The 24,460-nt window shown below is 34.8% G+C and overlaps 1 protein-coding gene across 1 annotated transcript; it reads left to right on the forward strand.

Moving 5' to 3' along the window:
- Window positions 1-8,862: 8,862 nt before the first annotated feature.
- Lipf (lipase F, gastric type) lies at window positions 8,863-23,409 on the forward strand. Its single transcript, XM_005339187.3, has 9 exons — window positions 8,863-8,967; window positions 9,151-9,268; window positions 10,096-10,294; window positions 11,932-12,041; window positions 15,256-15,392; window positions 17,425-17,571; window positions 19,908-19,979; window positions 21,030-21,101; window positions 23,084-23,409. Exons 1-9 carry the CDS (start codon window positions 8,863-8,865, stop codon window positions 23,318-23,320), a joined length of 1,197 nt encoding a protein of 398 aa, XP_005339244.1. The 3' UTR covers window positions 23,321-23,409.
- The last annotated feature ends 1,051 nt before the right edge of the window (window positions 23,410-24,460 follow it).

The raw sequence follows: 24,460 nt of genomic DNA on the forward strand, positions 1-24,460 counted from the left end.
TTTCTTAGAGCATCTTTAATGCCTTTCTTTGATTCTTCCCTTGCCATTCTTGTGTCAGGGAATCCATCAAACTTTTCTTAGGTGTGTGGTGGTATGGGCTGGGGTGGAAGGCAGATCTCAGCAGTACTTGTTGACTGTAAATGCTGGATCAACTTTCTTTTCCCTAGCCCTAAGGAGTCAATTCAGGGCACTGGTTATACTAGGAGAAGAGCCAGCTACTAAGACTGGTCTTTGTCTAGAAATTCTAAGGAAAACTTATCTTTCTTTCTTCAAAAAGTCAACATAGCAGATCCGGTTTAATTTTCAATAATCTATTTTACTGCTTCCTTAAAGATTAGGAATAAAAATATCATCTTTCTTCTAATCTCAAAGTGTATGTAAAAAGGCAAATGCCTTTCCAAGTATGGCTGTGTTACTCCTGTATGGACGTTTTACATTGTACTAACATGCAAGTAGTCTTTGTCTAGAAGCCATACATTTTAAAGCCAACTCACTTTCACTAATAATAATAACATAAATAAATTACTACATTCTTTTGTAGTAACCACAGTTTTACAAAGACTTAATGTTTCTTTGAAGTGTGATTGTGAAACTTCTTTCTTTATATTTATTTAAACTAATCCTCCACAATCTGTGGTTGTAAAAAGTTATAGCTGTACTAGGGGTGAGAAATGGTCTTACTATCTAACCCTTATTTTAAGGGCATTTTGCCAACAATTACTCTCTCAGATTCCTGACCTCATTTGCCTTTGTCTCTACTTTCCTACAACAAATTGGACTGGATCTAACAACATGCTGTATTTCAGAACATCTATTGGGAAATCACCGAAACAATAAAAAACACCTTATTAGATACAAAGCTCCAGATTTTATTGATAATGGGATTTCTTTTCCTCAAAGCTTTCATGTTTCATATTCTTTCAAAATATTTCTTAAGATCCATTGTATTATTTCAGTTCTCCAAAATAATTGAAAAAAATATTACCATATTTGTGATCTATATTGTTTTTTATTCAGTGCTTACTTTGACTACATCATACATGTAAAATAACCTGTTGCATGATATTTTTGCCTATAGGATGTTTTTCTATCATCATAAATATTTTTTCTTCAGGTTTTCATTACCAGTTTTATCCATACATTTATTGAACATGTTGTAATTGTAAAGTGAAGTACAACATAGACTTTCATCCACTTTGTGGATGAACGATAAATTTAAGAATCTGATAGAAGCCATGTGACTATTCCTTCCACACAGATGTGAATACACACAGATGTACATGAGCCCGGGGATATGAACATCTGCCCTTTATGTTGTCACTTTCAACTATTCAGAGTGAAAAAGACCAATCCAGGTTTATAAGGGGAGTTTTAATGATAATGTAAGCACCTCCAAGTGATAAAGATACTTTGGAATTTAACAAGGACAAATAAAATAGTTAACTAAACCCCAAGATCTGTCTCATTTATTTGTGAAATGATGTATGAAATAAGCTACTTTAATATCTAAAGCACTAAGCACCTGTTGAGGTGAAAAGTCCTGCACTATGTATGTAATGATATAAACATATGTTTTTTTAATTGGTTGTTCACAACATTACAAAGCTCTTGACATATCATATTTCATACATTAGATTGAAGTGGGTTATGAACTTCCAATTTTACCCCAAATGCAGATTGCAGAATCACGTCGGTTACACATCCACAATTTTACATAATGCCCTATTAGTAATTGTTGTATTCTGCTACCTTTCCTATCCCCTAAGGAAGTTCATTTTCTTGAACTAATTGGGCATGTATTGAAGTCTTAAAAAGCAGTATGAAACAATAGAGATTTGAGGGTCAAAATGAGTTTTATAGTCACCAAAGTACAACAGGAGGTCATAGGAAAAAGAGAGGTCAACTGGAGTTGGAATTTTAAAAGTACTATATTCCTCAGAAAAGATTTTCTAAAATTGCCTCCTAATTGAATGAAATACATCTTTGCTATTTGAACTCTATTCATGGACCAGGAAGCCAAAACAAATTTTCAAGCCAAAGATAATAATAATTAGACTTTAACTTTTAGGATTTAAATTGAGCAACTGTTTGGAAATGCACCAAATATTGGAAGATCAACAGCCAGATATAATACCAGTGAAGAGTGACAAAAATTCCTAGGTGAAACATATAAAGGCCTAGAATGTATAATAAAATGAAAAAAGAGACATATGCCTTCAAAACATATATAGGAGGACTTGAATGCAAGACAAAATTAGGTGAATTATAAAAATGATTCTAGCATATTGAAATTACTCATTTTTGAAAAACATTCCAACAGACTGTCAAACTGAAGAAAATAAGAAGGGAAATATGACAAGATGAATAAACAGGTTGACCCCTAAGAAACAGCTGATTCAGCTAGGACAGATATTCTCAGCAAGTATGAATTTCAGGGAATCTGGTTGTGCTCAAAGAACAAGACCAAAATGGGAATTCTTATCTATAAACATTTTTTTTTCACAAATATTTATTGATCATGTACTTTGTTATAAACAAATTCTAGGCATGCAGAATATAATGGTGAACAAATTGCAGCCCCTGCATTTAAGGAGTGTGTGTGTGTGTGTGTGTGTGTGTGTGTGTGTCCAAGTGAAAAGATACAATGACTTATCCTTAACTCCTAGAATGGAGTAAATATAGGGTTTCATAAGGATGTAGGAAAATACTCCTGATGGATGAAGAACGGTGTCGGAGTGCTCTTTCACAAAGACATAACAGCTAAGCTGAGACCTAAAGATGAAGAGTTGGAAAGAGAAAAACAATGGAGCAGAGAGGGTATTGTATTTCTTAATGGACCTTAATATACAATGCAAACTAGAAACTAAATCCCCTCAGTAGTTTATGTGACTATCCCTAGTGAATTACCTCTGGTTAATCAAAATTTGAGGTATTTACAAAGAAGCTAGGGTGTGTTTGATTGCATTAACTCTTAGTATCATAGATCTCTTTCAAAGTCTATAAGGATCTTCATTTTTTTTCCAAAGATTCCTCCTCCAACTCTTTTTTATTTACAGAAAAAAGATAAAAGAACATATTCTAATATTCTCTTGCTTGAATTTAGGCAAAGAATAACATAAAGAAACATGGCTGATTTGCCTCCTGTATGCTAGCAAAATTCATTCAAATTGCATTAGTTCAGCAAAACACTTCTCTTCATTTGTGATCCTCATGAGAACACATCATCATCTTTTCAAAACTTAATGGTTATCAATGACAAACAGCTAGAGTTGAGGAAATGTGTGATACTAGGATATAAAATCATGTAAACACACATGGTGTTTCATATATTCAGTTTGATACATATCAGCAATGTAACTCCAATTAGTCCTATTGTGGAGCTTGTTGGAAAGGTATAAGATTATAGCTTGCCATTTTGTTCTTTTCAATACTAGAAAAGGCACCAAAAACATACACTGGAGAAAAGGCAACCTCTTCAACAAATGGTGCTGGGATCACTGGAAATCCATATGAAATAGGATGAAACTTAACCCCTAACTCTCACTCCACACAAAAATCAACTCTAAGTGGATCAAAGACCTAGGTATAAGGCCAGAAACCCTACACTTGATAGAAGAAAAAGTAGGCCCAGATCCACAATATGTTGGCACAGGTACTGACTTTGTGAACAAGATTCTGAAAGCATAAGAAGTAAAATAAAAAATCAATAAATAGGATGGCATCAAACTGAAAAGCTTCTTAGCAAAGGAAACAATCAAGAGAGTAAAGAGAACCCATAGAATGAGAGAAAATCTTTGTCATTTGCACTTCAGAAAGGGCATTCATTTCCAGGGTATTCAAAGAACTCAAAAAAGTTTAACACCAAAAAACCTCCAAATAACCCAACCGATTAAATGATCAAAGGAACTGAACAGGCACTTTACAGAAGAAGAAATATAAATGGTCAACAAATATATGAATAAATGTTTGATATCTCTAGTAATTAGAGAAATGAAAATCAAAACTACACTAAGATTTCATCTCGATATAGTCAGAATGGCAATGATCAAGAGTACAAGTAATACAAATGTTGGTGAGAGTGTGGGGAAAAGGGAATGCTCTTACATTGTTGGTGGGACTGCAAATTGGTGCAACCCTTCTGGAAAGCAGTATGGAGATTCCTCAAAAAATTAGGGATGAAACCATCATGTGACCCAGTTATTCCACTCCTCAGTGTATATGCAAAGGATTTTAAATCAGCATTCTGCAGTGATGCAACCACATCAAATTTTATAGCAGCACAATTCACAATAGCAAAGCTATGGAGCCAATCTAGATGCCCATCAACAAATGAATGGATAAAGAAATTGTGGCATATATACACGATAGACTATTATTCAGCCACAAAAAGGAATGAATTTATGACATTTGCAGGTAAATGGATGGATCTAGAAACTATTATGCTAAGTGAAATAAGACAATCCCAAAAAACCAAAGGTTAAAAGTTTTTGCTCATTTGTGGAAGCTAAACCACAATAAAGGCAAGAAGAGAAGTTCAGTAAATTACACAAAGGGGAAAGAAAAGACAGGAAAGGGGATAGGAATAGGAAAGATAGTAGAATAAATTTAACATAATTTTCCTATACACACATATGAAAATACCTGAGTGAATCCCACGATTGTGCCCACCCACAAGAATGGGGTCCTAATTAAAATAAGATATGTCCCATGCTTGTATAATTTTATCAAAATGGATTCTGCTGTCATGTGTAACAAAGAAGAACAATAAAAATATTTGTTCACTATTTCTGCTAGGCATATACATACTAATAAGCAAGTAGAGATTCCTAAAAACAAATTGCAAATGATTTTAACAAATCAAAGTATGATTTTGTTTTTCTTTTACCATCAGCCACAGATGCTCATGGTAGTTGTAAAGACTTGACTACATTTTTAAGTAAAAATCTTGAATTGTATAACCCCTTTATAAACACATTCACATTGTTGAAACCACATCAAGTAGATTTTGTATTTTTAAAAAAGGTACAATTCATGTGTTATGAAAAGCCAGGGACTGGGTTTTGGATATCATTATCTGGAGGGTAATAGACCCAGGTCAAAGACCATAAAAAGCATTAATCTATGTTGATCACATTCATTATCTCATCATTTGGTCAGAATAGCTTGTGTTGCATTGTTGAAGCACAGGAGTTAGAGCCTTTTACCATCTTAATTCTCTTTATCTGAAACAAAATTAATAATTGTTTGTGTCATATCTTTGATTCAATAGTTTTATATGTTTAAGCTATCGATCAATCTTAATGTTTCCTAAATCATTTTTAATCATCAAAGTTCCTTTGCTCAATATTTGCTTTTGTTAAAAGTTAAAGGTTCACTCATGTGAACTTGAATGCAATATTTGATTTTTAGGTTTGTCCTTCCAACATAAAATGATGTCCAGATATTAAGAATTTGTGGTAATTTAATTAGAGGATGACTAATTCTAGCCATTGTTGAAGTTTTTGTATATAAAAGGCAAATGTACCATTAACCAAAATCCTGACCATTCAGAAACCTAGTTCTGTTTCTGAGGAGACTGTAAGTACAACTTCTGCTGTGCAAAATTATCTGAATTCTAGATTCATTTGTTTCTTTAACCCAAATATTGCAGGTTTAAAAGACATAAATAGTTATTGTATATTCACCTATATAAATGTGTTTATGTGAATTATGGCTTATTCCTCTAGGATTTGATTTGTTTTGAAAGTACATGAAATTCTTGACTTTTGTTATGAATAACAAATTTTTTCACTATTGTAACAAGTGTTAATGTAAAAGTCTTTTCTCTCACTCTCCCTTTTGAGAAGCTTGTCCTCTAATGTTATATGAATTAATTTTATAAACATGCTATATCATATAATTTAATATTCAAATTAACTGTGGTTGAGTTAAACTTCATAGCATACTTCATAGTCTACATATATTTCTTCAAATTTGAAACTTCTCAAAACAGAAATTTGTTTTGTTTTGTTTTGGTACCAGAGATTGAACTCAGGGACACTCGACCACTGAGCCACATCCCCAGCCCGTTTTTTGTATTTTATTTAGAGACAGAGCCTCATTGAGTTGCTTAGCGCCGCACTGATGATGAGGCTGGCTTTGAACTCTAGATCCTCCTGCCTCAGCCTCCCAAGCCCCTGGGATTACAAAGCATGCACCACAATGCCCAACTGAAACAGAAGTTTGGAAAAATTTGTGTAAATCTCTCTGTGGCTGTGCATATGAAGGTGACATATGATCATCCTAAAGAAGCATTATAGTGAAGAAAAATATAATCTTTAAAAGAGATAACCTCATTTCAAATATAGGCATACTACTTTATGCAGACTTATTGGGCAAGTTCTTTTCTAGCCTTGCTTTGCTTATCTGCAAAATTGGGAATACAATGCTACCTATTTAATAAGGTTGTTATAAAAATTAAGTGAGATGAAAGTAATAATAACTATATTTATCAAATACTTACTAGATGCCAAACATATTGAAAACTTTACTTTCTTTATATAATGAATGCTCATACCATCAAGAAACGCACTATTGTGACCTTAGATTATAGAATTAGGAAACATTTTAGTGAAGATAACTCACTTATACATGTTACATGTTGAGTGTACACTCCAGCCTATCGAGAGTCCTCTATAGAAGTTAGTTATTACTCTTGTTTTAAAACTTGGTGACAGGTGCTTTGAGGCATTTATTCTGTCCCTGAACATTTCTGAGCCCGTTTGGCTAACTTGGATTTTTGGGGTGTCCTATAACTCAAACCATAGGTTAAATGTCTTTACAGTAATAAATTACTTGAGGAAGGCTATCGAGGGAATAAAACAGAGGGTTTCTGAAAAGTTGGATCAAACTTTCTGGTTTGAATGTGAAAACACTGCTGGTTAGTCTTTGAATACTAGTGTGTCCCTTCCTAAAATTTCATTATAAAGACAAGGTCTGGTTAAAAACTAATTTTTAAGAGTTGCCAATAAATATAATTTCTATTACTAAGTTAGCCAGGAGGGTCAGATTTAGACCTTGAGAGTTTTATTCTGGCTTTTCTGTAAGTCAGGAACTATGCTAAGTGAACTATGACAAATGGTTTTATAGCCTTTGTTGAAATATTGCCAGCAACTGAGAAGTTATCCCTTTTCAAAGAAACTCACTTGAATCCAGTGATACAAATTTTACAAATTCTTCACCAAAAGCAATTAAAATTTTTCTACATGTGACAGCTAAATATTGCTTCTAACATGCATTAGTTATTCAGTAAATAATTTTTGTGTGATTTACCTCACACATACACTAAAGGATTTGATTTAAAGCTATCTCCATAGTATCCTTTCAATTTTTTAAGAACAAATAGCAGTTCTCCCTTGGGGATTTTTCACAGTTTAGTATCTGGAGATTCTCAAATTTATAGAAGGAAGTTTAGATCTTCTGAGTCCAATGTCAAATATTTTCTGTATTGAGAAACAAGACAATTATCACAAGATCAAAAGGTAGAGTCCTCCTGAAATGTTCCTTTGAAAAAAGAAAATTTGTAAACTAAAATTTTAATCAAAATGCAAAAACTATAAAATACACTTGTTCAATTCTAGTAATTTTGAGTGTATATGGAATTCCTAGTCATTATCCAAGAGTAGTTGCCTCAAGGACCACATGTTGACAGCCAAGGATGATAAGTTTTAAAATTGACAAGTCACTTTGAGCTGTAGCCTACTTAGTTTTTGAGGGGTTAAATCTAGTAGGATCATCCATTGGGCTATTTTCAACTAAAAACATTTCCTTCATTTTAAAATAGGTCCATTTTGTTTCTGGCCTGTATTGCTTTCCAATTACAAAAAGCCTAACAATTTTGATACACAATTAAGTGGAAAGACCAATCATTTAAATAGTAAAACTAATTCAGTCTACTTGAAATTATTTGTCATCTAAGAAGTGGATTACTATTTTTTCTACAGCAAAACATGAAAGGTTAAATTAGAAAAACGTCCTGAATTCTTTTAATATAGTGACACTGATTTTCCTGTTTGTTGTTAAATACTTGTGAAGGTATTGGATCATCCAACACATTACTGATTTATAATTTTCATGATCTACATAATTTTAATGAAATAAAATCTCCAAGAAAAAAATTAAAAGAGTAAGACTGTTTCTCTAGTTCAGAGGTAGAGCACTGACCTAGCATGCATTAGGCCATGGGTTTGATCTCCTGCATTGCAAAACAAAACAACAACAACAAAAATTAAAAGAGCAATAAATTTCTTAAAATCATATTCACACATTATTCTGTTTATGGGTGGCATTTTGAGGTGATGGCAGCTTTTAAATCCATATAATAACATTAAGTCAATAAATTGTTACGTAGTCACTATTATAAAGTGACTACGTAACAATTTATTATTTTTTATTATTTTTAATAATGTCATGGTAGGTTTGTGTGCATATTATATTGAGGTTAAATATAAGGACATCAAATGCCTATACAACTCTCACTCCCACACTGAGTTCTCAAATCAGTTGGCAAAAATCTTAAACATATGGCATAATAAGAATATGAACAGTTGGAGGTTTTGTTTTTGCCATCTAAACTTCCTTCAAGAAGACTTGAAATTTAAATAAGTGTTCTTAAACAAATGAAATCAGGGTGAAAACATTTTAAACATTAAGATGACTGTACTGACATCCACATGTCCCAGTTTATTGTCCAAGAGAATATAATCAACCTCAAACATTTCTCTACTTTTCATATTGGTAATATTGTCACAAAATATGAGAATTATGAAAGTATAATGGGTTAACCATAGCACAGGCCATTCTTTTGTTTCTGGACAGTTAAAAATGTGGTCGCTTTTAGCAGTGGCAAGTTTGATATCTGCATTTGGAACTACGCATGGTTTCTTAGGAAAAGTAGCACCTGAGAGCCCTGAAGCCCACATGAATATTGTAAGTTAAACAGAGGCGGGGTAGGGGGATGGCTATCTATAAAAGTTAAGAGATATTAATGTGATTTAGAATCACAGTGGGTTTAAATTTTTAAGTGACCAGTGAAAATAACTAACATTATCTAGTCATTAGATGTATTTCCAAAGGCAGCTAAAACTTAACCCTTTTGGTCTTCCTCATCAGAATCAAATGATTTCCTACTGGGGATACCCAAGTGAAGAATATGAAGTTGTGACTGAAGACGGTTATATCCTTGGGGTCTTCAGAATTCCTTATGGAAAGAAAAACTCAGAGAACAAAGGTATAACCTTCTTCCCTTTCTTCCCTTTCCCATCTTTCCCTTTTCCTCTTCCCTCCTCCCTTCCTGCCTCTCCTTTTCCCCTTCCTCCATCCTTCCCCCCCACATTCCTTCCATCTGTTTCTCCTTTCATTTCTTTCTAAGGATTTCATAAATCTTGCTCATTTTGGAAATACAACAAAAATTCATCCATATTTTTTGATTCTCGAGGAGATCACCATTTAGACAATGAGATGGATAAATAAACAAATGATTATAATGAAATGTGTTCAGTCCAAAGCTCCGACTGTGCACAGGCTATGAAACTGGAAGACTTGATGAAGATGTCTAAGGAAAGTTGCTCTCAGAGATAGTAACTGACCTCAGTCCTATAGGATCAAAAAAGTTATCCAGGGTGTGTTGTAGAGGAGACGATGTGGAGGCCTTTTGAAACCTATTTTCCAATTACAGGCCATATTTGCTGGTACTATTAAAATTTTATTTTTTTTCACTGTAGGAAAATTATGTAGTATAAAAATAATATAAAAATTTTAAAGACTACCCCTTATAACTTTACTATTTATAGTCCACCTAAATCAACCTAGTGCTGAATTTATTGCAAATATAATTAATAGCTTTCTTGAAGTACAGTTGGTGTACCATGGGATACACATATTTTAAGTAAACATTTGATAAGCTTTGGCATCTGAGAAACCAACACCTGAGTAAAGATGATTAAGATAACATATTAAAATATATTCAACTCAAACAAACGCGTTTAATCCCAGTCACACATTTATCTTAAAAAAAAGAGTAAGTTTATAATGTTTTAAAATAATTGTATTCTTTAGGCCACAGACCTGTGGTGTTTCTGCAGCATGGTTTGCTTGCATCAGCCACAAACTGGATTGCAAACCTGCCCAACAACAGTCTGGCCTTCATTCTGGCAGACGCTGGTTATGACGTGTGGTTGGGCAACAGCAGAGGAAATACCTGGTCCAGGAGAAATTTGTACTATTCACCAGACTCAGTTGAATTCTGGGCTTTCAGGTAAAGAAAATGGACAATAAAAATGAGCTATTAAGAATAATCATTGGGGGGCTGGGGATGTGGCTCAAGCGGTAGCGCGCTCCTCTGGCATGCGTGCAGCCCGGGTTCGATCCTCAACACCGCATACAAACAAAGATGTTGTGTCCGCTGAGAACTAAAAAATAAATATTAAAAAATTCTCTCTCTCTCTCTCTCTATCTATCTACCTCTCTCTCTCTCTCTCTCTCTCTCTCTCTCTCTCTCTCTCTCTCTCTCTCCACTCTTTCTTTTAAAAAAAAAGAATAATCATTGGGGGCTTGGGCTGTGGCTCAGCAGTAGCGCACTTGCCTGGCATGTGTGAGACACTGGATTTGATTCTCAGCACTCACACAAATAAATAAAGGTCTATCAACAACTAAAAATTTTTTTAAAAAAGAATAATATTTGGGCTTTAAAAAGGTAATCTCACTTCGTTCTCACTCATGTGGGCTTGAATATTTTGATCTAAACTGAATCAAACATTGTGAAATTTCAGAATGCATGAAAATGTTGTACTGTTAATAAATAAAACAAATCATAAAGACATCTGTGTTAAAAAATCATTAGGCTTTAAAAGTATAGACATCTTTCTTTCCAATTCAGTCTCATCTTAACAAATTATGCTCCAATTAAGAAGGGAAGGAAGACATTTTTACTCATATCTTTTCTTCAATGCTTCCATATACCTCATTTCAAAAATAGCTTTTGGTTCAAACTTTCTGTGATCTCAGTTACTCACTATGTAGGGATTCCTGAATATGCTTTTCCAAGTTTAATGAACAATATTGCTGAAGCAAGGGAATTCACTGCCCCTGGCAAATTTCAAAGGGAATATCCATATGGATTCTGGGGACATTAGAACCTGTTTGGGGATTCAACCTGCATCATCATGAAGAACAAAATTCAGTCAACATGGAGAGATTTTCAAAGGTTTCCTATCACTAACCTTCTTGTACCTTATTCCTGGAAATTACTGAGGGAGATAGAGAACAAGATAATTTGGCTGATAATGCTAAGGGAACAAAAGTGCTCTAGGAGTTCTAGGAGCTAAAAGGAAATACTTGTGTCCCAGGTGGAATGAGGAAAAAACAAGTGATATAAGAGGAGACTAGAGATGCTGATAAGCATCAGCTCAGGCAGGGCTATGTAGATGATGGTGAAGGTGCTGGAACTCACTCTAAATGCAATGAGAAGTCACTGAAAAGTTTTAAACTGGGAGTTTTTATTTTCAAAGTGTCATTCTGGCTGAGTTGTGAAGAATAAAATAGAGAGGAATAGGATTCATATTAAATGGCACTGGAACACAGCATACAGATGCTTATTAAATCTAACATTCCATTTCAGGGATGGAAATAATTCCCACCTACAGTTACTCTCTTGTTTGAATTAGATTGTAGCCGTAGTGTTGTACTTTAGAAATGTTATAAGTTGTTTATAAGAAACTACCCCAAAGGGCACCTGGCCCTGGCTAAGGGTTTTTAAGCTGCAATATTTAGAGAATCTAGTTTTTCTATTTCTCTAACAGAAATAGAACCTTATCCAAGAACATGCTTGAATTTTAAAAACTCTAACAAGAAAATATATTCAGATTTATTTTTTCTATTTTTTTTTTCTTGCAGTTTTGATGAAATGGCTAAATATGACCTTCCAGCCACAATTGACTTCATTGTAAAGAAAACTGGGCAGGAGAAGATACACTATGTTGGTCATTCTCAGGGCACCACCATTGGTAAGTAAAGGCACTGGGACCCAATAATTTAGTTCTTATGCCATAGACTCTTTCTCTGTGGTTATGGTAGCATAATCACATCGACTGCTTTCCATTCACTATAAAAATCAGTACTATGACAACTTAATGATACAGGGACAATAGATGGGTAAAAATAAATCTAAGGAGATAAATTGTACAAGCCAACAATTAGTTGTTACCAATAGGTTCAATAGGGTGGCTCAAGTATCAGCTCAGGCAATCTCTCACGTCAGCATCTTTCAGCCTCTAGGCTGAATTTATTTTGTTCCTTCAATCATATTTATGGAGAATGAATTGGCCTACAGCATGTCAAAGAACACAACAGTAAATTAAATAGATTAAATCTCTGCCTTCACATCCTCTATACTCTAGTGGGAGGAGGCAGGGAAAATAACAAAGATTAGAATGTTAAATATACAATGTACTAAGCAATAATAATGCTATGGGAAAAAATAATTGGGGAAGGATATTAGGGAGTGTCAGAGGGTTTCAGAGCAATTTTTGAAAGGGAACACATGCACACACACAAAAAAATCCTCTGGGTAAACACATGGAGGAGGTCAGGGAGCAATTCATGTGCATACCTGGCTGGCTGATGTTCCAGGAAGACAGAGCAGAGGGTGTACAGAATCTGAAGCTTGAGCACACTCAGTATGTTCAAGGAATAGGAGTGATGCAATTCCTCCTGTGGATGAATCAGCTTGAGAGAGACAGAGAGATGGGGGGAGTGACACAAGATTGCAGAGTTTGGGGAGAGCATTCTGTTCAGGATGAACAGGATATCAGTTTTCATGCTGAGTGAAAAAGGAAATCATGGACAAATTTTGAATAGAGGAGCTAGATGACCTGTAATAAGATCCCTTTGGTGGTTGAAGGGGAACATAAGAAGGAACAGAGAACCACTTAGAGGACTCCTAAAATAATTCATGCTGGAGGTTATGCTGACTTATAATAATTTATGCTGGTGACTGGAGGTGAGGGTAGCTGTGGAAGTAAACACATATGGCCAGGTTCTAGATATATCTTTTAGATACATTTTGGAGATGGAGCCCACAGGATTTGCTGATATATTGGATATCAGGCATAAGAGTAAAAAAAAGAAAAAAAAAGGAGTGCATTACATTCATGGTTCTTTTGCACTGCAATTCTTTTTTTTAATTTTTTATTGTTGGTCGTTCAAAACATTACATAGTTCTTAATATATCATATTTCACAGTTTGATTCAAGTGGGTTATGAACTCCCATTTTTACCCCGTATACAAATTGCTGTATCACATCAGTTACACTTCCATTGATTTACATATACAAAATTACACTGCAATTCTTAATACATCTTTCTACCACAATTTATCAAATCTCTGTTTATATATAAGGTATGTTGACACCAAATTCACATTGTGATGTATGTAAGAAATAATAAATAAAAAATAAACAAAAAAGAGTCAGCATGATGGTGGACTTTGTGCCTGAGCACATGGAATGATGGGGATACCACTAACCTAAATGGGGAAAGCTATGAAGAGAGCTGATGTAGGGAGAGCAGGAGCTCAGTTTTGAAACACCCTTAGGTGCTCATTGGAGATTCAAGTAGAGGTGTCAAGCAGTCAATTATATAACAGATCTGAAATATATGGGAGAAGACTAGGCTAAAAATACAAAACAGGTATCATCAGGATGTGCCACAGAATGTAATACCATAAGTTTAGGCAGGAAAGAGGAGAGGTCCTAGGATAAGCCCTGGACTACTCCATAATTTAGAAGATGAGTAAGAAACAAATAAAGAAACTAAGATATAGTGATAAGATGACAATAGTATCAGGGAAACAAAATTATCCATTGTTCTGGTAGCCAAGGGAAGAAAGTGTTTTAAGGAGAATGTGGTCAACTGTGGAGAAGACTATTGATAAGTCAAGTGAAAATAAAGCCCAAGACTGAACCATTGGATATAGCAGCCTAGAAGTTACAAGAGACTCTTGGAAGAGCAGTTCTGGTGGAGTGGTTAGAGTGAAAGTATAATGAAGTGAGTTCAAGAGAGTATGAGAGAAGGTATAAAGGAACAATAGTGTGGAAGTCAGAGGGGGAAAAGGAGGTCATCTGGGAGAAATCGTGGCACATTTTTATGCTGCCCCTCACTCTCACCTGATAATAACCTTTCTTCCTCCACAATTCCCATGGACACATAGGCAGAGAAGTGGATGAAATAGGTGGTAGAAGCTTGTGAGAAGTTCTCCTCCAGCAGCTAAAGAATTGACCTCAAATTTTAGAGGAGAAAGTCGGTGATGTAGAGCTTCTCAATGTGTTTGTTCTTGTATACTAGGTCTGATTCCCAAGAAGATGAGGGTAAGTTTCTTAGAAACTTCCTTCAACAAGTTTCTTAGAAACACTTTTAGGGTAAAGGGCAAAAATCAAGCATGGTCAGAAAGAGAGGCTGGGCTGCAAAATAGTTTCTTAAGAGTCTTCCCCAGTGGGGCCAGGGGACCTGGCCTTTTTAACTACTTCTTGACCAGTTGTCAGATGCAGGATGCCCCCAGGAAGGGGGCCTGTTACCTTTAGTGAAGCTGATCTCCTCAACATAAGCAATAGCAAAGGGAACTCACATATGGGACTGCTGGTCACACTTTTTCTCTGTAGCTAGGATTAAGGAACTGCCTCAGTCTAGATAGCACAGTACCAGTGGTATACATTCAATTCCACTCAAAACCCTTTATTAAAAAGCAGGACATTTTCTAGGTTACTAAAATGTATACCTTTAAATTTCTAAAACTGTACATACATCCATTTCTGGATGGAAAACTACACTCCTATGACACACTCCTCTCTTTTACTGGCACATATTGAACACAGTTTAACCCTTTCTTGATGATCTGGGGTTATAAAATTATTGCATCAAGATGCAATACAGCAGTTTCCTTAGAACATATTGAGGTAAATGGGCTGCTTCTCCTGATACCCCCCAAACCCCAATCTACTACTCTTTTAAGTTGTTTGAATTTTGAATGTTTCCATTCTTTTATTTCCACTAGCAGACTTTAAATTGCTATTACCATGCTCGTTAATATCTGAGCAAGCAGAAGTGCCAATTTCTCAGCTTGTGTCAGATGCCATCTTTACTATGAGCAAGATAATGTCACACTTGTAAAAACACAACATCACACACACACCCTTTCTTCACATGTTCCTTGTTCTATTTCAGGTTTTATTGCCTTTTCTACCAATCCCACACTGGCTAGAAGAATCAAAACCTTTTATGCATTAGCTCCAGTTGCCACTGTGAAGTACGCAACAAGCCCTTTAACAAAACTTTCACTTATTCCATCACCCCTCTTCAAGGTAAGTGATTCTCTTTAGTTCATTGACCTTGAGGTGGCCAAGTGATGGAAGGAGCAGCACACCTGCAGGACAAATGTGTTCATATCCCAAAATGGAACTGTACATGTTTCTTTGTCCCTTGCATAGCACTTGACATGGCTGGATCCCCTCTCCAGCCTGTGAGATCCCCTATTGATTTTTTTGTTCTTGATTAGCCTGATTAGCCCAAGCCTATAAATGTTTTGGCTTTTTCATAGATAGTTCATTTATCAAGCACTCTACACAGCTGTGTGAAGGCTGCAGTTCCACTCCTGTAGAAAGGAATAGGGCATAAAATTGAAGAAAAATAGTCAAAGAAGAAGCTTAACCCATCAGGGCCATATTAACCTGGAAGATGAAAAAAAAGCAAAGAAAAGAGGAAAAGGAGAAAGAGGAGAAAGAAATCAATGGTTGAGTCAAGAAAATATACTGAGACCCTTAATCAAACAGTCTTGGCATTCTTAAGAGCTCTTTTCCTACAAGCTCCTTCAACTCCAAATGGAAATTTCATAGGGCAATAATATGGATGTCAATAAACCACAAAATTAAATGCCTATTGAATAGGCACACGCTGTACAGAATTAATAATCTTTTTCCTTTTTCTAGTGCTTGATACCCTACTTCTCCCACCATTGAAGCCATCACACACACACACACACACACATACACACACACACACACACACACACACACACACATTTCCTTTAGGATCATTTAGTTTTAGGCTATGAAATATAATAATGTTATGTCCTTCTGTGGTTTTGTACTGTTAATTTCTTTTATAATATTTATTTATTTACTTATTATAATTAGTTATATATGACAGCAGAATGCATTTTGATTCATTGTACACAAAAGGAGCACAACTTTTCATTTCTCTGTACACAATGTAGTGTCACACCATATGTGCAGTCATGCATGTACCTAGGGTGATGATGTCCCACCTCATTCTACCATGTTTCCTGCCCCCATGCTCTCCCCTCTCCACCTCCTCTTTGCCCAAAGTTCCTTCATTCTTCCCATGCCCCCCAATCCCCATTATGGATCAATATCCACTTATCAGAGAGAACATTCAGACTTTGTTTTTTTGGGATTGGCTTACTTCACTTAGCATGATATTCTCCAACTCCATCCATTTACCTGCAAATGCCATAATTTTATTCTCTTTTAATGCTAAGTAATGTTACATTATGTATATATACACCACAGATTCTTTATCCATTGATCTATGTACTATTAATTTCTTTTCACTCTGTATTAATATGTGTGTCTAAAGCCAAAGAGACTTTACCTATGGTTAAAATCCATTAATAAACCTTTCATTCAAACTCTAAAATGTCGTGATGACCCTAATTGTGTTTACTGATGCACTGACCCAGAGTTTATTTCCTACTGCCCTCAGATTTATTTTTATAGCAGTGCAAAGTGACTTAGAAAGAAAAGGCATTAAGACCTTAAGTTAGAGAATTAGGTAAGGATTCTAGGTATAATGTAGTTCAAATTAGCCCAAGCTGCTATGTATTAACTTCATGTTTCCTCATGTATAAAAGGAAGAAAACAAAAAGTTTGCCTTCCTCAAAATAATTAGGACAGATCTGCAAAGGTTTTTCTAAAAATATGGCTCAGAGTCACCATTTCCCCTTGTATTCTTTCTATGACTTATTATTAAAATCGCACATCTTGTCACATAATTACAACAGTCTGCCATTGTTGTATCATGATTTTTTTCTGTAACTCTGAATACCCCAGCAAGATTGTAACTCATATCTTCTGCTTCCTCTGAGCAGCCAGTACAGTTCTCAGTATACCAATAAATACCCAGTGTGGATATCAGTCCTGTCCATTTTACAACCTCGTCATGGGAATTAAATGAGAAGGTTTTGGAATATCCAAAACAACTTATAGAAGTAAGAAAATATCATCAACCTAATCCCACTTGTATAATCCCAACTAGGTAATGAGTCATTTTGCAGCCTGAATTCTGCAATGCTCTAATGATGCTTTTATTTTTCAGATCATATTTGGTGACAGAATATTCCTCCCACACAACTTCTTTTATGGATTTCTTGGTACTGAAGTGTGCTCCCGAGAGCTAATGGATCTCCTTTGTAGCAATGCATTGTTTATCATGTGTGGATTTGACAGTAAGAACTTGAATACGGTGTGTATGCCTATGGCTTCTATTCTGAATATTTTAAAGAACGCCTTTGATTATTTTTCATCATCACATAAAAACGGAATTATATAAGAACTAAGAATAATCAGAATCATTTCCCTGATCTCCTGGTAAACCTATGAGGAACCACAAGTCATGGCTCCATTACAGTTTTGTCATTTCCTGTTCTTTTCCATCACCCTGATTGCCCCTAAAGTAAATACATGCCATGCAGAAAATACAAAAACAAAAATTCATGATTCATTTTTGCTCACCTAAGTAATTGGTGTAGCATATAAGTCACGTGGTAGAAGGAACTGAACCATCCATTTGGACAGGCTACTTTGCAGAAAAAATGTCTAGGCATTGAACAAGTATTCTTATAAATATTTTTGAAGCTGCTAGTCATTCCATACATTTTATAAAGAATACTTCAGAAAAAAACATTTATGTAACATCTTGCTCATATTCTTGATTTGCAGAGCAAGATCTGCATTTTAAAATGTTGCATTGAGTTGCAATTTTAAGACTTGCTTGAGAAAATGCAATATAATAATTTAGTTAAATATATGGATTTATGTGATCCTGAATTCACATTCTACCCTTGAACTGGCTTTGGTTTCCTCATTTACAAAATGAATTACTATGAATCTTGAGTCAGCTAATATATGTAAAGCATATAAAACATAGTTCAAAGCATATAACATAATAGTATATTACTCTTGTTACTATTACTACTGTACATAGACACCTATCTTTCTCAAAATTGTTAGTTTAATTTGTACCTTTGAACATAAACAAATTTATTGATAGAAAGGTATAATTCTGCAGAGTCTTGTAGTCATTTGGGAGAACAGGGGTGAAAAGATAGATATAGCTCTTGATTTCATGGAGTTCAAAGATTCAGTTCTCTTTCTTGAGGCTGGTGACCATCACTGTGGATCTGTGGATATTTAAAATATATTTTTATTTAAAAAATGTATATGTGTGTGTGTGTGTGTACACACATATATATTATACACATATGTATATGCATGTATTTTCTCTGTTCCCTACTTAGGACGATAAACGATAAATAGAAATGAGTTCTTGATGATTTGGGGGCTTGTCATTCATCATTCAGCATGTGGAATAGAACAGAGCAGTCTCTCCATATCATACTAAGAAAGGACAGTATAAATTACTGTATTCCATCAATAAGAATTTTATGAAAAAATGGTAAAATAGATATTTAGGGAACAAAGAAATTTAGATATCATTTTTTGCATGATGACTAGGTGGAGATTCTTGAATCTCCTGTGAATGTTGTCAATTTATTTGACGTTGTCTACAGTCAAGGTTTAAGGCCCACTCTGAACTGACCTATGCAATCCAAGAAGGGGACTTAAGTTTTCTGATGGAGGTCTGAGCAAGGTGATTTTGGGCCTTCATAAAATAGCATAAGTGAATATGAATATATATATATTTTTTCATATTGGAGATATAAATATCTCCAATTATACCTTTGCATTTGCATGACCTTATTTTATCCAGAAGAAACTTCCTAGGGAGCAGAATGTTAAACTGCCTTATGTAACAGGAAAAGATCTTGAGAAGGACTAATTACATTCCCCTTTTCACACATGTATATAAATTTGTTTATGTTCAAAGGTACAAATTAAACTAACAGTTTTGAGAAAGATAGGTGTCTATGCACAGTAGTAATAGTAACAAGAGGAATATACTATTATATGTTATATGTATGTATATATAATGTGTGGTATATGTATATATGAATATATATCTATATATGAATATATATGTATAAATGTATATATAATTACCATTATATATAAATACATGCATATATATGTATGTGTGTGAGTATGTATGTATGTGTATATATATATAATATATATATCTATATATTTAGTTACTATTTCATATGTTAAAGTTCAGCAAAGCAAAGTGCCTATCTGTTTAGATTTAATTTACTGCACTCTGGCCCTGGGCTGACAGCAATAAAAAGCTGAGAATTCAGATTCAGAGATATAGATTGAAGTCTTTGGCTCCACAATTTACTCACTATGTGAGAATGAAAATTTCTCTGAACTTCTTTGAGTCTCAATTTCCATTTTGGCAAAATGGTGGTAATAAACTCCTTCATTGAGTGGCTACAAACTGAGTTAAAACATATAATTACACTTGGAAAACTCCAATGTCAATGCAACTATGTTGTTTATTCCCTTCCAGTAAAAGCTGCCCTAAAACATTTGACCTCAATCAGAAACAGATATTAGCTATTTTTCAGAAACTATGTGTCTAAGTATGCATGCATATATGTGTGTGTGTTTGGTTTCTAGAGTCGCTTCGATGTCTATCTGGCACATAATCCAGCAGGAACTTCTGTTCAAGATGTCCTCCACTGGGCCCAGGTATCATTACTTCAATTCTGTTAAAACTTATTTTGTTGGTCTGAACCTTTGCATTTTACCTAAAACACAACCTTAAAACATTCTGCTCAATTATCATTTTGGTCATTTGTTTTTTTACTGTTGAGGGTTTTTTTTAGTTTTTTTTTTTTTTGTATATTTTGGAAATTAATGCTCTGAGGTGCACGTGGCAAAGATTTTCTACCATCCTGTAGGCTCTTTCTGCATGTTCTTTTTTGTTTACTTTGCTGAGAAGAAGCTTTTTAGTCTGAATACATCCTATTTATTGATTCTTGATTTATTTCTTGTGCTTTAAGAGTTTTGTTGAAGAGGTTGGTTCTAAAGCCAACATGACAGAGAGTTGGGCCTATAATTTCTTCTAGTAGGCACAAGGTCTCTGGTCTAATGCCTATGTCCTTGATCTACTTTGAGTTGAGTTTTGTGCAAAGAATGCAAAAACTTAACACCAAAAACCCAAATAATCCAATCAATAAGTAAGCAAAGGAACTGAACAGGCACTTCATAGAAGAAAAATACTAATGATTAACAAATATATGAAAAAAATGTTCAACATTTCTAGTAATTAGAGAAATGCAAAATAAAACTACACTGAGATTCCATCTCACTCTATTCAGAATGGCAATTATCAAGAAAACAAGTAACAATAACTTTTGGTGAGGACGTTGGGGGAAAGGTTCATGCATACATTGCTGGTGGGACTACAAATTGGTGCAACCTCTCTGGAAAGCAGTATGGATATTCCTCAGAAAACTTGAAACAGAACTTTACAAAATAGGTGTTTGAGTAGCAAAAAAAAAAAAAAAAAAAAAAAAAAAAAGATTTTTGTGAGTGGGCTTGCAAGGAAAATTATTTCAAGCAAAACTGCATTTAAACTTGCACATAGACCCTATCTAGATGTTTAATAATTTTATTTGGAATAAAAAATATTTTAATAGTTGTTTAAACTGAAAATAAATTACTTGGAAATGTTTGAATTTAATTTTTCATGCAATGAGAATTTTTTTGTGTGCGTTTTCAATTTTTCTATATTAGGCTGCTAGGTCTGGAAAATTTCAAGCTTTTGACTGGGGAAGCCCATTTCAGAACATGAGACACTATAATCAGGTAAGTAACTTAAAGTTGAAATTATTCACATATACAAAAAATTATGATATTTGAGCATCTATTTCTTAAGGGAAGTGTTGATGCTCAGTCTCCTATTCTCCCACACGGCTCTGCACTCCTGCTTCAGTGGCTCTGCTCAAACTTCCCTCAGAGCAGCACACTCGACATGTGACACTATCTAGAATGCAGCACCACCTGTTGTCATTACAGTGGCCTGCTCTGTAACCCAGTCTCCAGCCCACTTTCTAAAGTACAACTAACCTATATAGCAAATTAACAATTCCAACTATACATGGGATAGAGCTGGAACCTTTACTTTTCTCAAACAATATCCTCCCCTTTGTGGACAGCCAGAGGAGTTATTTCACAGGAACACATTCCCATATAGAAGAAAAAAATGGCATGCTTACCGTCAAGGCAAGGAATAGTTTTCAGCAAGCCACAAACAGACATATTGAACAGTTTTCTCACTTACTGTAGTACAAAGGGCCCAGACTTGGGAATTTATCTTAACTGTAGTCAGTACACATTTTTGTAATAACTTCTGCATCACTCTACCCAGATTTAGGAAGTTATTGACAAGATTTATTGGCATAATATCTATGGTCCCTTAGCTCATGATAGACTGTCACTGACTAATTTTGAACAAGGGAATCACCCTTCATGATTTTGTAAAATTCTCTTCTTCCTCTGCCTCCATCCTCAAATTTTCCTCCTAGATAGTAAGTAACTGAGCAACTCTACTGTTTTTCATCTCTTTCCATGACTCAAATTTAGAAGGGACATATATGTTTCTATACCACCATCTTATGTGTAAAGAAGATCCCCTACTTTATTTTACATCTTTGATGTCTTTAAAGAGATTTTCATACCATCCTCAGATCTAACTTTTGTTGAAAAAACTTTTTCCCCAACCATAACCTTCTCAAACCTCTAAAGTACAGTTTGCTTTGAGTTTATCTTTCTACTGGGCCCTAATACTGGACCTCATCTTAGAGGGCCAAGTGAGACCTAGAATATCCAATCCACAAGTTTGTCCTCCTTCCAATCAAGTCAATAACAGTTCAGGTTGGTCTTGAACTAACTGAAACACTGAACAATGGAGTATAAATAAAAGAAAATGAATTTAAATTATAGATATTCTCCATATTTTTCTCTAATATACAGGGGAATAAAATAAAAAAGATTAAAATGCAAGAACAAATTACACACAATGAACATATTACTATGATATATTTCATAAGTGAGAATAGAGTAAGTTTTGAATATTAGATTAATATTGTTGAAAGTATATTATCAAAAATCTAATAAAATTGTTTCTAGGTTTGGGGCAAATTGGAGGTGATTCTCTTGTACTTCTTCCCATTTTATGAATCTCCTGAAAATTTTTTGTGTTAATGGTGATTTTCTAAAAATAGGAAATGACACTGATGATACTTTGTTTCAGAGCTTAAAGCAATATTTAGTAAAATCAAGTAAGTACCCAACAGATTCAGCTTCAAAACTGAATGAACTGACCTATTCACCAGCTGCACTGTGGAGTCAATACAAAGCCAAAGTAAAAGCCTCTGGACACATTGAGACCATACTTCAGAGTATAGAAACAATCCACCAGAGTTAAAATCTAATCATATCAATTTTGTTCAGCTTGAGCTAAAATCTGGCATTTTTAATTTGTAAGAATTATTACCAAAATCTTGCAATTCAAATCATGGTTAGGACCAGCCGCATCAGAATCACCTACAAAAGCAGAATCCTAAGCTCTTCCTTCAAATCTACTGACTTCACCTTCATTTTAACAAGATCCTCCAGGTAATTCACATACCCATTAATTTGAGAAGCACCAATCCAAACTATGTTGTTTCTGCTTTGCTTTGTGGATGAAAGTGACCAAGTCAGTTATGTTACTCAATCTACTCAAAGAATGCTCATTGGGTCTATAGCATGGCCACTTAAACCCTGGTTCTTTCATCTTTTTTCAGCGCACACCTCCCTACTACAATGTGACAGCCATGAGTGTGCCGATTGCAGTGTGGAATGGTGGCAATGACATTTTGGCTGACCCCCACGACGTCAACATTTTGCTTCCCAAACTCTCCAATCTCATTTACCACAAGGAGATTCTTCCTTACAACCACTTGGATTTTATCTGGGCAATTAACGCTCCACAAAAGGTTTACAATGAAATTGTTTCTATGATGTCAGAAGATAAAGAATAGCTGTGGATTTTAGAAATTTTTCACTTCTTTTTCCAAAATGCTTTTCTTTCTCATGAACAGTTTTCTGCAATGTATAAAACCCAGTGCTTCTTTCTGTAATTTTGACTTTAGAAATAAATTGGCATCCATAAACTTCACATTTGGTATTTTGAGTTCTTTTCTCAAATTTAAAGTAACTCAATTTTTTTTTCACTTGGAAATTTATCTTGAAACACCTGAGAGAACACATTTTGGGGATGTGAAATTTCTCTTCCGTTCTTCTCATTTGGTTTCTCTCCTACACTTCAGTTAGGAGTCATGAAACATGAATGCTGTCAAAAGACAGTGCTGGGGTTGAATATTGACTCTTCTTACATCTGTTTGATACCAAGTAAATTACTGTCAATTGCCATTGACAATGCTATTGTCAGTGAAGCTCAGCCTCTCCGTGTGCGCAGTGGGCATACCACTTGCTCTTTTGCATGTTTAACCCAAGGAGAAAACCCGCTGGGATGTAAACTGAACTGAGGTCAGTTCACTTTTACCTCCCAGGGAGAGAAGGAGAAGGGTAGGTTGGGAAGCAATAGGCACCCCTGATTCAGAAAATTAAGACATAAACAGTACACTCTATCATTGCTATTCTTCTTCCCTCATTTCCTTGGATCTCAGCCAACAGGCACCAACTAACCAAACTATTTTTTTTGCAATGAACATCACTGTCCCGCCAACTAAAGAATCCAGTAACATTCCCACATTCCCATTGATATACAAACCAGAATATGCAACTGCCATTAGTTGATCAAAAAAAAAAAAAAAAAAAAGAGAGAAAACTCCAAACTTTCAAAATTTCCAGAAAGCAAACTTTTACCTAAGATATTTTATTAACACACCCCAAATCATGACCTCATATTTTATGTAACTAAGCTTTTTGGTTCCCATTTATCATGCTATGTTAGCATTTACTGAGTAAAATGTAACTGAGATAAAGAATAGCTTACATCCAGCTATGTCCCTTTATCTTTGCCAGCAAGCCTAAAGCTTTCTTATTTGCTTTAAATTCTATCCTTTTTAAAGTAGAAACTAGATATTCCTCAGAGAAAATTCTTTAGGGGCCTTTATTTGAATATTTCAATGAACAGTGCTGGCAGCCTCCACTAAACT

This window comes from Ictidomys tridecemlineatus, chromosome 1 (assembly GCF_052094955.1).
Source record: "Ictidomys tridecemlineatus isolate mIctTri1 chromosome 1, mIctTri1.hap1, whole genome shotgun sequence".
Classification (NCBI taxonomy): domain Eukaryota; kingdom Metazoa; phylum Chordata; class Mammalia; order Rodentia; family Sciuridae; genus Ictidomys; species Ictidomys tridecemlineatus.